The following is a 12051-nucleotide window of genomic DNA, read 5'->3' as shown; positions in this document are numbered from 1 at the left end:
TGGGTCGTCTTTACAGTCTCATCTTTTGTGGGTAACCTTGTATCTTAATTCAACCGGATCATATCCTTTGGCGGAATTTTAATTCTTTATGCCAATAAAAATAGTTTTATGAGAAATTTTACTTTTAGTTTAATAATATTATACAAGTGCAAAACGTTTTCTGCCAGAAATCATACTTGAAGTACAGGATAATCTTTAGGAAATGGAACAAGTGCAAAATGTATCATGTCTTATGACTCTAAAATAAAATAAAAAATAGAACCCTTTGGATGAACAAAGTCAAATTTAAAAAGACGAAAAATTTATTCTTGCTTGATTTTGGGGTTTCATTTTATAAACAAAATTGTTAAAGTTCTTTGCAGATATCTCTAAATGATCTATTAATGAACATTTTTTCCGGATTCCTGGTTATTTCTGGGCAGATTTTCTTTAATATTAATTTTTATCTATAGACTATGTGGTAATTTTTAAAACTAGGCTTTTTTTCTTTTTCAATTGTGAACATACTCTCTTTGTATATATTGTAAAACAAAAACATACAAAAATTTTGCGGATTTTATAAAAAAAAAATTGGTGGATTTTAAAAATTTTCAAAAATCTAATTTTGTTAGAGGCAATTTTTGTAAATGTGATCATCCAGAAACCTTCAATGGGGTCAAGGGAGGTGAGCAAAAATGTTAGCGCAATCGATTCAGCTGTTTCGACGTTTATTGGACATAAACAAACAGACAGACAATCAATAAATCTATTTAGATGAATCTAAGAAGAGACTTGAACTGGTAAAACAGTACGCCAGGGATAACATAGTCAGGTCAGGTTTGTGTAAGACAAACGCTTCGAAAAATGAACTCAAATTTTGGCAGCATTCCTCCCTCTGTACATCCCTGAAATCATCTCTGTATTGTCCAGCAGACCCATCCCACATCACCAAATAGAACCCATCAGCATTTAGAGTTTAACTTATTTTTGTTTTAGTCTTCGGGCCTTTTCATTTGAAAGTTTTCTCCGTCTATTATCTAGAAATAGAACTTCTTCAATTGTTTTAATTTAACATTTTTGGCCCGTATTTACTTATTAAGTTAAAGAATTTTTTTAACACAAAAAATGTAATTTAAAAAACCTAAAAAGTAGTTTTGGGTCTTCTTTGTGTTGTGGTTCCTGCTGAAATATATTTTGAAGTTGAGTTTTATATAAATCATAAATAAAAAAGATATTTAAAATTATAGCTAACTGCAAAGTTAAGTAAAGGTTAAAAAGGTAAAGTAAAGAAAAACTAAAAATCCAAGTCAATTTACATGTAAAAATAAATGAATCTAGATAAGAAAAAAAGAGATAAATTTTAAGATTATTAGAATTTTGTGTTTTTTTTGCGTTCCATATTATTTATGACAGCAATTGACTTTTTAAAAATGTTTTACAAAATCTATTAACATTTTTATCAAAGTATCTTACTACAGAAATAGAATCTTAAAATTAAAGACATGTTGTTCGAAGTTATGAACAATATGTTAGATTCCCAACATTCTCCTTAAAGTTTTTTACAAAATGTCTCTCAGTAAGTTTGATTATATGAAAAAAGTTCTGTATGGCTAGTTTTTGCCAATGTGTTTTGTTAAATTGTCTTAAATTGTCTAACCTCCTGTAACCTAAAACTTATGTAATGACTAAGTCTAAGGCTACATTTCATGGCCTCTGATTGGTTCTGATTTGACCAATGACGTGTCTGGATAAACAGCTGTCATAATTCACAAAATATGTAAATATAGAATGGTTTTTACAAAATCTACAATCCCCAGTTTCAACTAAAAGTTAATGCCAAGTCTATATAGGAAGGGATAAATCCATCTATTGGTCGGTTTACATAAAACTGAGTCGGATAAATCCAACTATTGGTCAGTTTACTTAAAACCAAGTCGGACTCGGATAAATCCAATTATTGGTTGGTTTACTTAAAACCAAGTCAAGATAAAACTCGACTTATCACTTGGGTGTAAATAAACGCTAAAACCGTTTTTTTGGGGGGGGGGTTAAGCTTTTGAATGCTCAGTTTAGTTCTAATTGGTTTTCATGTAATACATTCATTGAAAAGTATCTATTTTAGTGTGAATATGTACATAGAAAACCCGTTCATCACTTCATATACAACTGATGTAGAGATGTCAGGATTGGATATTATCTCAAGTATAGGAGGACTTTTGGGACTTTTCATTGGTAAATAGTATTAGAGAACTTTTAGGACTTTTCATTGGTAAATAGTATTTAAAGACTATTAGGACTTTTTAATGGTAAATAGTATTAGAGGACTTTGGGGACTTTTTATTGGAAAAAATTATATTGGTGGACTTTGGGAACTTTTTTTTGGAAAAAATCATATTGGATGACTTTGGGGACTTTTTATTACTAAATAGTATGGATTTTTGAATTTTGATATTGGTGTAAAGTATGGTTAGGACTTTTGGGACTTTTCATTAGTAGAAATTATTAGTGGACTTTGAATTGGTAAATATCGAAAGGACTTTTAATGGTTTTTTTATTATTAAGCAGTAGCAAAGGACTTTTCGGACTTCTATCGGTAAATAGCTCAAAAGGACTTTATGCGATAAAAATATATATACTATGATAAATTCATATACATTTGAGACAAAAAATCTTCAGGAAATTCAGAATAAGATTGAATAAAGCCTGTTTGTCGTCTAAACGTATCATACATTCTTGATAACCCTGCATGATTATTATAATATAATGTTTATTAATGTTTATATATTATTCTAGGATTTTCCCTTTTTACCCTTGGAGAGATCGTTTATTATCTGCTCCTCATGTTCATTAGAATAATTACAAAAAATTGATGGAAAATTATTAATTCAAATTACTCTGAAATAAAAGTATTCTAATCGTTATTTTCAATTTATTTTTTTACTGTTTAGATATAAATAGGGTTTCCAGTGAACGGAACGTTTCGCTAAAAATGCAAAAATTTTTGGTCGCATTTCGCATCTTTTTTCGCAAAATTTTGTGAAAGCCATGAGTTTGTTGGCTGCAACAATTAATTGCTCAAAAGAATTCTCTGCTCTGATAGCTAAATATTTGAAATTATCATTGTTTTAATTGAACTAAAATTGTTTAATCATAATCATATATAACAACAACAAGTATCAAGAGTTAAAAGTAAAGTTTTTTAACGTATCTTGTAATTATGGATAGTTATCAAGCAGGGTGAATTTAAAATATTCCAAATTATTTTGGTTCGTCCCGTAGTAGATTTGATTTTGTGTTTTAAGATGAAAGATCTTAAGGGTTGAGAAAGTATTTTCAAGCAAATCTATAAATTGTCTTATGTCTCCTAGTCATTCTTAAATATATATCTATATTTTGTCTTAATCCATCAATTGGGATCGCGGATAAATCCCTCTTTGAAAATGAGTCTTGTATTCTCAAAATTTAGTCTTTTTGATGAACTTTTTAACTTTTTCGCTAAAATTTTACTTTTATTTCAAGAAACTCTGTATTTTTCGCGAAATACTCGATTTTTTTCTTTGAAATTTCCATTTTTTTGCGAAATTTTCGCATAATTTATTTTTTGCAAAATTTTTGCATTTTTTTTGCAAAATTTTTGCATTATTTTTTGCGAAAGAGATTGAAGCGAAATTTTGCGAAAGAAGTGAAAATTTTCACATTTTCGGGAGCAAACAAAATGAGAAAATTAAGCAAAATTTTCGCGAAAAATGAAAAAATGATTTTTCCTTTTTGCAAATGATTTTTCCTTTTTGCTGGAAACCCTAGATATAATTGATCGTGAACTGTGTAATTTTTAATGATTACTTAAAAATTGTGGAGGAAATTATGAAACTAACACTTGAAAAATGACGATTTCTTCCACATTATTGATCATATAAAATGTTAGAGGGTACCGTTGTGAATCGGGCTTGATCTTTTTTATATGGAAATTTTAGTAACAATGCAGTGTACAGGTCACAGTAAACAATACAATATAAAGTTCACAGAAACAGTACACATTAAACAGTACACAGTACAGATTTAAATTAACACACAGAGTATATATATCAGTACACAGTACACAATATTTAATAAACAGGATACAATACACAGTGCACAATGATTAGTAGTTAGTACACAGTACAGAGTTAAATTAACACACAGAGTATATATATTAGTACACAGAGTATATATATTAGTACACAGTACACAATATTTAATAAACAGGACACAATACACAGTGCACAATGATTAGTACACAGTACAGAGTTAAATTAACACACTGAGTATATATATCAGTACACAGTACACAATATTTAATAAACAGGATACAATACACAGTGCACAGTGATTAGTACACAGTACAGAATAAATGGTACACAGTGTACGTGCAGAGTACACTCTGTGCAAATTTAAAAGTAATCATTACAAATTACAAAGTTCACGTCAATGATATCTAGGGTTTCCAGCAAAAAGAAAAAATCGTTTCGCGAAATTTTCGCATTTTCTATTTTGCAAACATTTTGCCGTTTTTCGCGAAACAGATCGAAGCAAAATTTTGCGCACATTTTTTGCGAGCAAAAGAAATGAGAAATAGTCTCGTAAAAAAATTTTGTGATATGATTTTCCTTTTTGCTGGATTTGAATGTTCTAAAATCATCCTTAATCTATAAAATGAGTCATAATATGATCATAAATCATCATTAAAAGTAAAAAATGTATGATAGCAAACCTCTAATAATAAAAAATGCAGCAAAGTTTCTTGTGCATTTTACCTAGTGCATTTCACTTCCCACACCTGGAAAAGTTATTATTACTACTGATGCCCCCCTGAATTTAAAATGTTAGAATTGAATATCTTTTCAGAAAATTAGTAATTACTAAATTAACTCTAAATGGGTTTTTACAAGCACAATAGAAAAGAATATAATAAAAATATTCATAATAAAGATAAAGACATGGAAATGAAAGGGATTCAAAGTGTGCTATGGAAACGCCTCAACACGGCAACGTCTCAACACGGAAATGCCTCAAAAAAAGAGGAAACCCCTCCAAAACCGGTTTTTTAGAGACGTTTCCGCAATTTCTGCAAGAAAAACGGAAATCCCTCAAAACCCAGTTTTTGAGGGGTTTCCTCTTTATTTTGAGGCGTTTCCTAAAATTTTTGAGGGGTTTCCGCTTTTCACCCGACAATTACTTTTGAGGAATTTCCCAATATTTTTGATGGATTTCCCAATATTTTTGAGGCATTTCCGCAAAATTCTTGAGGCGTTTCCGTATTTTAAAAACTTGATTTAGTTGAGGTGTTTCCTCTTTTTTTTGAGGCGTTTCCGCAAAATTTTTGAGGCGTTTCCGTATTTTTTTAACCCTGATTTAGTTGAGGTGTTTCTACTTTTTTTTGAGGCGTTTCTGTTTTTTTTGAGGCGTTTCGTTTTTTGAAAAAAGTTTTTAAACTTTATTTTGTTGAGTACTTTTAAAACTTTATTTTGTTGAGGCGTTTCCGTATGTTTAAAAACTTCATTTAAATTATTGAGTGGTTTCCGTATTTTTTAAACTTCATTTAATTGAGTTTTTTTCTATTTTTTTGAGACGTTTCCGCAAAATATTTGAGGTTTTTCCAGATTTTTGAAAACTTCATTTAGTTGAGGTCTTAACTCTTTTTATTTTGATGAGTTTTTGTTTTAAAAAAATTTCAAAGCTTCAATTATTAGAGTTGATTTCTCTTTTTTCTTACGGGTTTCCAGAATTTTTGGAGGAGTTTGTCTTTTTAGATAACTTCTTAAATTTATTATAGAGGAGACTTATTAGAAAATTTCGTTTCTGTTTTTTCAATAAAGGCTTTTAAAACATAAAGTTGAGACATTTCCGCACATTTTTCCGAACAGTTTAGAGGAGTTTCCACAATTTACTTTTTAAAAAATTGAAATTTCATTTTAATTTTTCAAAAAAATTTTACAACATTTTTTTATTCTCGTACGGAAAAAAACGGAAACGCCTCAAAAACAACGGAAACGCCTCAAAAAAAAGAGGAAATGCCTCAACAAAATAAAGTTTTAAAAGTTTTTTCAAAAAACGGAAACGCCTCAACAAAATAAAGTTTTAAACACCTCAACTTTAAATATTAGGAAACGCCTCAAAAATATTCGGAAATCCCTCAACATTTTCCAGTTTTGAGGGATTTCCCAAAAAAAACGGAATTTCATCAAAACCGGTTTTTGAGGCATTTCCGCGTTGAGACGTTTCCGTGTTGAGGCGTTTCCATAGCACCATTCAAAGGTGTACTCAGGAATTTGTCCAGAGCCCAAAATTTAAAAGAGTATTGTTGACCAAAACTCCCAAGTTTCCTTTTTGGGGTCTTAAAATTTGTGTAGATTTCCATTAGAGAGATTTTAAAATAATGGAAAACATGAAGAACTAAATAAAATAATATTTCATAACAAAACTATTCCTATCCACATAACTGCCTAGTGCCTAACCCTGGTTTCAAAACTGGTTTTCATAACGATACCCTGTCTTAGTTTTGGGCTCAGGGGTATTAAAATTTTTTCTTTCCAGGGTGGCTTAGCACATGTTGGGGCATAAACACCAATAGAAATCATAATTTTAATGATTCATGGAGGGTGAGGGGGGTTGATATATCGCAGACCCCCCCCCCTCCCTCCTCTCCCACTGAGTACGCCTCCAAAGGGGTCCCCATTTACTAAGATTGATAATGAGAGCAAAGGATATATTAATATCAGTTTTAATTTTCAATATAAAAAAATCTTTCAAAAACAATTATGGTTTTTTTAAACGGAGGAGGGCAACGTTCTATTCAAACTTTAGGTAGGGTCCAAGAATAAGCTACCCCCCCCCTCCCCCTTCCTTGTAGTGCCTGGAGGAATGTTTAGTTAAAGGTGAAAGCCAATTCACCCAATGTGCAAACATTACACATATAAATTATCTATTTATGAATAATTATAAAAATCAATACTTTTTATTGAATTGCACTTATGCTGTTTACAAACCCAGCTAGACCGTTGAGTTATGAAGGCCTTTAAGGTAGATTTTATTTTTATTCAATGTATCAATATTTGTATTTTTTTGCTTATGGTATAACTATAAAGTATAACTGCTGTAGAAGTTAACAGTGTAGATTGTAAAATATAATCTTAGATTGGGTCTGTTCGTGCTCTGTGTAGATGTAATGTCAAGATTCACTTTACTGAGCCCAACATTTGAAAAAGTATCATTGCATGAAACTGATGAGTTTCCTTTTTGGGGTCTTAAAATTTTGTAGATTTTGATTTAAGAGTTTTGAAAAAAATGCAGAATATTAGAAACTAAATGAAATAATATTTTATAACAAAAATATTGATATCCAGAAAACTGCCTAACCCCAATCCTAAAACCCAGTTTAAAAAATGGTTTTCATAAAAATACCCTGTTTTAAGTTTTAGGCTCTGAAAACCTGCCATATGTTCGATACACAATGTATGCTTTATCCCCATTTCTAAGTAGAAAAAAAGATTGATTTTTTACAATTTCTGTCATTGTGTATATAGCATGCATCTGCAAGTCAATCAATTTGAAATATGCCTGCAGTACCTTTAATAAACAAAAAATCTAGGATTTTTGTAATGAAACTTCATTACCTGGCTGGTCAAGACTTACAGGTTAATTTCCAATACATCAAAAATAATTTCAGTTTTCATTTCATTAATTTTATAAATATATGTTTTAGTTAATTTATTATGATTAAGGGATACTCCAGAACCAATTTTATGTCTCTTTTTTTTTGCAAATGAAGTGTATCTACTACAGTCAGTTTCTTTTCTAGTTAGCACTGCGTTTGTTTACATCTCTCTCACAAACTGCTGTACAGTTTGTCTATAAACAAAGCAATGGTTTTTTTATGTTAGGTACTTTCCTGGAGAAATTTTTTCCCAAACAGCACCTTCCTTAGTTTACAATGTCTCAAGTGGCAACTTCCCAAGTCTGCCTTATCTGCAGTGCTCAGTCTATTGTCTGTTCTAGCTGCAGCCTCAGCCCCCTAGCCCATACTAGTTGCATAGCTTGGCCCATATTGTAGCCTCACCACCTTAGAAGGCCTAACCTATAACCTTTAAGAAGTGCCACTTCGAAAATTGCACATTTGGGAAGTCACTTATGGGGAAATACCTTAAACCATTGTTGTATGGAAAACCCTGTCATCATGCAAATTACATAAATGCTACCAAATTAAACTTAAAGCAATTTAAGATATAATCAGTAAGGGATCTATTCAGGTTCAAAAAAGAATGTCCCTTATTGGGCGTTGGTAATACTTGCTTTAACTGTAACAGGTAAAATTATAAATTATATTTAAAATTGTTAAATAACATTTTAGACTTTTATAGTTGTTAGTGATGGATAAATTGCATTTCAATTAAATTTATAACATTTTGAGAAAATCAAATACTTATTAACATTTTATAATGCATCTTTGAGGGGTTTCCAAACCAGGACCGCAAAGGTTTCTTTAAGTATGGGTAAGCCATACTAAAGTCTATATTCTCTTCGTACAGCTATTTAGATAAGTTTAATCTGAATAGTCAGGAACAGCCCCTTTAAATCTGCTTGGACCAACGAGCGCAAAGAGAAGCAAACTGACAAGCACCCAGCATGATAAAGCTCTAAAGCAGAGAGGAAGACTTCACTCCCACTTTTACCATCAACTTATAAAGATATTCAAATGTATACTGGTTGTGCATGGAAGGCCTTACATAACTGTTCCTGAAGCTTTTAAAAATTATAAACCATTAAAACTTTTGGAAATTAACAACAAAACCTTTCTTGAATAATATTAGAATAAAGCCACCCCTTAAATAATACACACTACACAGAGCTTAGTGTGACATTTAGAAAAAAGTTCACACACAATTATTCGACAAAGAAATGATCCAGAATAATCCTCAAGTAAACCTTTTTCATTTGGTCACATCAAGCTCTGTGCAGAAGTATTTAATCTTATTTATTCTTAATTCAGTACATAGATTTCGCAATTAATTTACTAAAGTTGTAATGGTTTATAATCTTGGCTTCAGGAAAGATTCTTTGAGGACTTTACAGGTCCAAATGAATCTGGAAAAAATTGGAATACTGCCAATCCAATCTGAGAATTTTGTTAAGTAAAATATTAAATTGATGATATTTTTTCTCCAATCTTTAGGTCTGGCTTTAGCACACAATATGCTGTGTGACTACCTTCAGAGTGGGGTTGTTACCACTCTAAACTCAACCACTGGAAATATCTTAAATGCTGAGTTCCCTGCGCTTCATATATGCAACAGTTATCAGATAAGGTCCAAGAAACTACTTTTCCTATTGCCATTGCAACCAATGCGTTCTTTACTGCCTTTTGGACAACACTGCCAACATGATTCCCCAAAATTCAGTAAAATTAACCTCCCCCTCTGCTGTGAAAATAAATTCATGCATTTTCATCTCAAAAGACTATGAAATTCTGTACAGTGCTTTTTTAGGAAATTAGAAATTTTACATAAAGACAGGTTTCCTGGTCATGAAGTTTTAGACAAAAGCAAATTGCATGTAGAAGTTACTACAAGGGATTGTAATATTCAGTTTGCAAAAGCTCCCATCCCAATATCACTATAATATATTATCATGTGTGTGTTTCACTGTATCAGCAATATTATGGATCCAATTACTTTAGTATTTGAAATTCTATGAGTATCTTAATATTTTAATAAGAAATAAATTTTTTCTTCTTCCTGGTTTTTGAAGACCTTGGTCGTCCCCCCTCCCCCCTCCCTCCTTCATTTCAAATACACAATTTTCTTTTTCAAATGCACAAATAAGGGGTGGGGGTCCAAAGTTCGTACATTGATTATGCGCTAAATTCATCTTTTTTTCTTCTAGGAAATCCTTTTTTGAAGGAGTTTTTAATACATCTTTTGACAACATCATGGAAAATTCTACCCTGAAAGAAATGTATAATGCTTTTGTCAAACATTATTTTACTGGTAAGACAAATTGCCTTTTGTGTAAGATATATTTTTATAGTTCACAAATTACTTTAAAATCTACATCAATGTAAGGGGTTTAAATTTATCTGACAATGATCTGATCATTTATTTTCAAGAAAGCCTTGTAATTAAGTCTTTGACCTGAAGAAGCCCGAATAAGTTGTTTCACAAGGCATCTAATATATCCACAAGCAAGGAAACAACTGTGAACCCTTCCAATATGACGTAAAACCAGCTGTGTTCCATTAATTCCAACCCCTCATCCCTCTCCATCCACAAAAATATTTAATAACCTTGTCGGAGACTAAATTTAGTGAATTTTATCTGCCTACTGCTTGTTTAATGAAGGGTTGTTTATGATCGTTACCGAAACAACAAACTTTATGAAAGCTCTCATTTTTTGAAAAAACTATAGTTTTTGAAGAAAAAAAAATACATGAAACATTAATGAATGTTGTCTTACATGAAGGTAAAGAGTTGTGAGGGAGCTAAAACTTCTTGATATTTTCTTTAAAACTGCTAAATGATACATACCGATGCCCTTTCTGTGAACCCTTCCAATATGAAGTAAAACCAGCTGTGTTCCATTAATTCCAACCCCTCATCCCTCTCCATCCACAAAAATATTTAAAAACCTTGCCTGGGACTAAATTTTATGAATTTTAACTGCCAACCACTTGTTTAATGAAGGATTGTTGTTTATGACTGCTACCGAAACAACAAACTTTATAAAAACTGTCATTTTTTTCAAAATTATAGTTTTTGAAAAAAAAATACATGAAACATTAATGAATGTTGTCTTACATGAAGGTAAAAAGTTGTGGGGGATCTAAAACTTCTTGATATTTTCTTTAAAACTGCTATATGATACATACTGATGCCCTTCGGGGCACTTTTACTCTCTCCTCCTCTCTTCATTAATGAAGGGTCGTCGTTAATGATGGGTCATCATTAATGATTGTTAACGAAACAATAAGCTTTATAAAACGATCATTTTTAAAAATGATTGTTTTAAAAAAAATTGTTTTTAAAAGCTAACTTTCTTTAAAAATTATCATTTTTAAAAACAATCATTTCGGTTTCATTTTTCCTCTCGCTGTTTTCAAAACCAAAGAATTGTTTAAAAAAAAGGAAAGGTTAACAATCCGAAAGCCTATAACATTAGCAAACATTTTGCACAATTTTGCAAAGAAATTTAGAACTGATTTTTGCACTGACACCTTTAAAGGGAATTTCCATATACCCAGTTTTTCTTGAAAACACATTTAGGTTTTAAAATTTTGCAAATTTGTTTGCAGATTTGGATTTTCAAGGGCTTTCAAAATGTTGTTGCAATTTTAGCAATTTTTTATCTGCTTTTTTTTGCTTTATAACTAAATTTGGATTTTTGAAAATGCCATTCTATTTGCCGACTATTAAGGTAGAGCCTAAGGGTTTTCCAAAAGTTTAAAAAATGTTGCAGATTAGTATCACAACAAGAAAATAGGGGGGGGGGGTCAATTTGATCCCCTTCCCAGGCAACCAGTCAGTAAACCAGATTTTAGGCTAAATAGTTATAATGTAGTTAATTCAGTAACCTATGTAGATCAAATTAATTAAATTGGCTAGTGTACCTAATGGTCTCAGATGTCTAGAGTGAGCCTTCACTAACAAATTAAATTTTGATATTTTATTTAAACTTTTGTTTTAAAACACATATTTTAAAACTTATTTTATAAATTTTAATTTCATTAACTTAATTAAAAATTGACATAATGTTTTAGGATACCCTGAACATGATGTAAATTTTTACAAAGAAGCAGTTTCAGCTTTAAATAGAAATTATTTGAATACAACAAGCTTCAGGAATAAGAAAGACAGCCTTTTATGGATTAGTTAAATATCTTTTTTCATTAACCACTGGGTTATAAACCACAAATGTTACTTTAATGAGAGAATTTTCAGGAAATCACATAGTCTTCTTTCCAACATAAAAAGAATCCTTGTAACTGTAAATATGTTTATTTCTTAGTATTTTTAACTTTTAATGATTTATCTTTTAACTAAT

The 12051-nt window shown here is 30.7% G+C and overlaps 1 protein-coding gene across 1 annotated transcript; it reads left to right on the top strand.

The window, feature by feature from the left end:
• Positions 1-6337: 6337 nt before the first annotated feature.
• LOC111699752 (uncharacterized) lies at positions 6338-12003 on the top strand. Its single transcript, XM_023470485.1, has 6 exons — positions 6338-7038; positions 7607-7652; positions 8265-8321; positions 9188-9320; positions 9898-10001; positions 11768-12003. The coding sequence occupies exons 1-6, from the start codon at positions 7024-7026 to the stop codon at positions 11881-11883; spliced, it is 471 nt and encodes a 156-aa protein (XP_023326253.1). The 5' UTR covers positions 6338-7023; the 3' UTR covers positions 11884-12003.
• The last annotated feature ends 48 nt before the right edge of the window (positions 12004-12051 follow it).

The sequence above is a fragment of the Eurytemora carolleeae genome, unplaced genomic scaffold, assembly GCF_000591075.1.
Source record: "Eurytemora carolleeae unplaced genomic scaffold, Eaff_2.0 scaffold262, whole genome shotgun sequence".
In the NCBI taxonomy this organism is placed as follows: domain Eukaryota; kingdom Metazoa; phylum Arthropoda; class Copepoda; order Calanoida; family Temoridae; genus Eurytemora; species Eurytemora carolleeae.
This window is presented reverse-complemented; position numbering and strand designations above follow the sequence as displayed.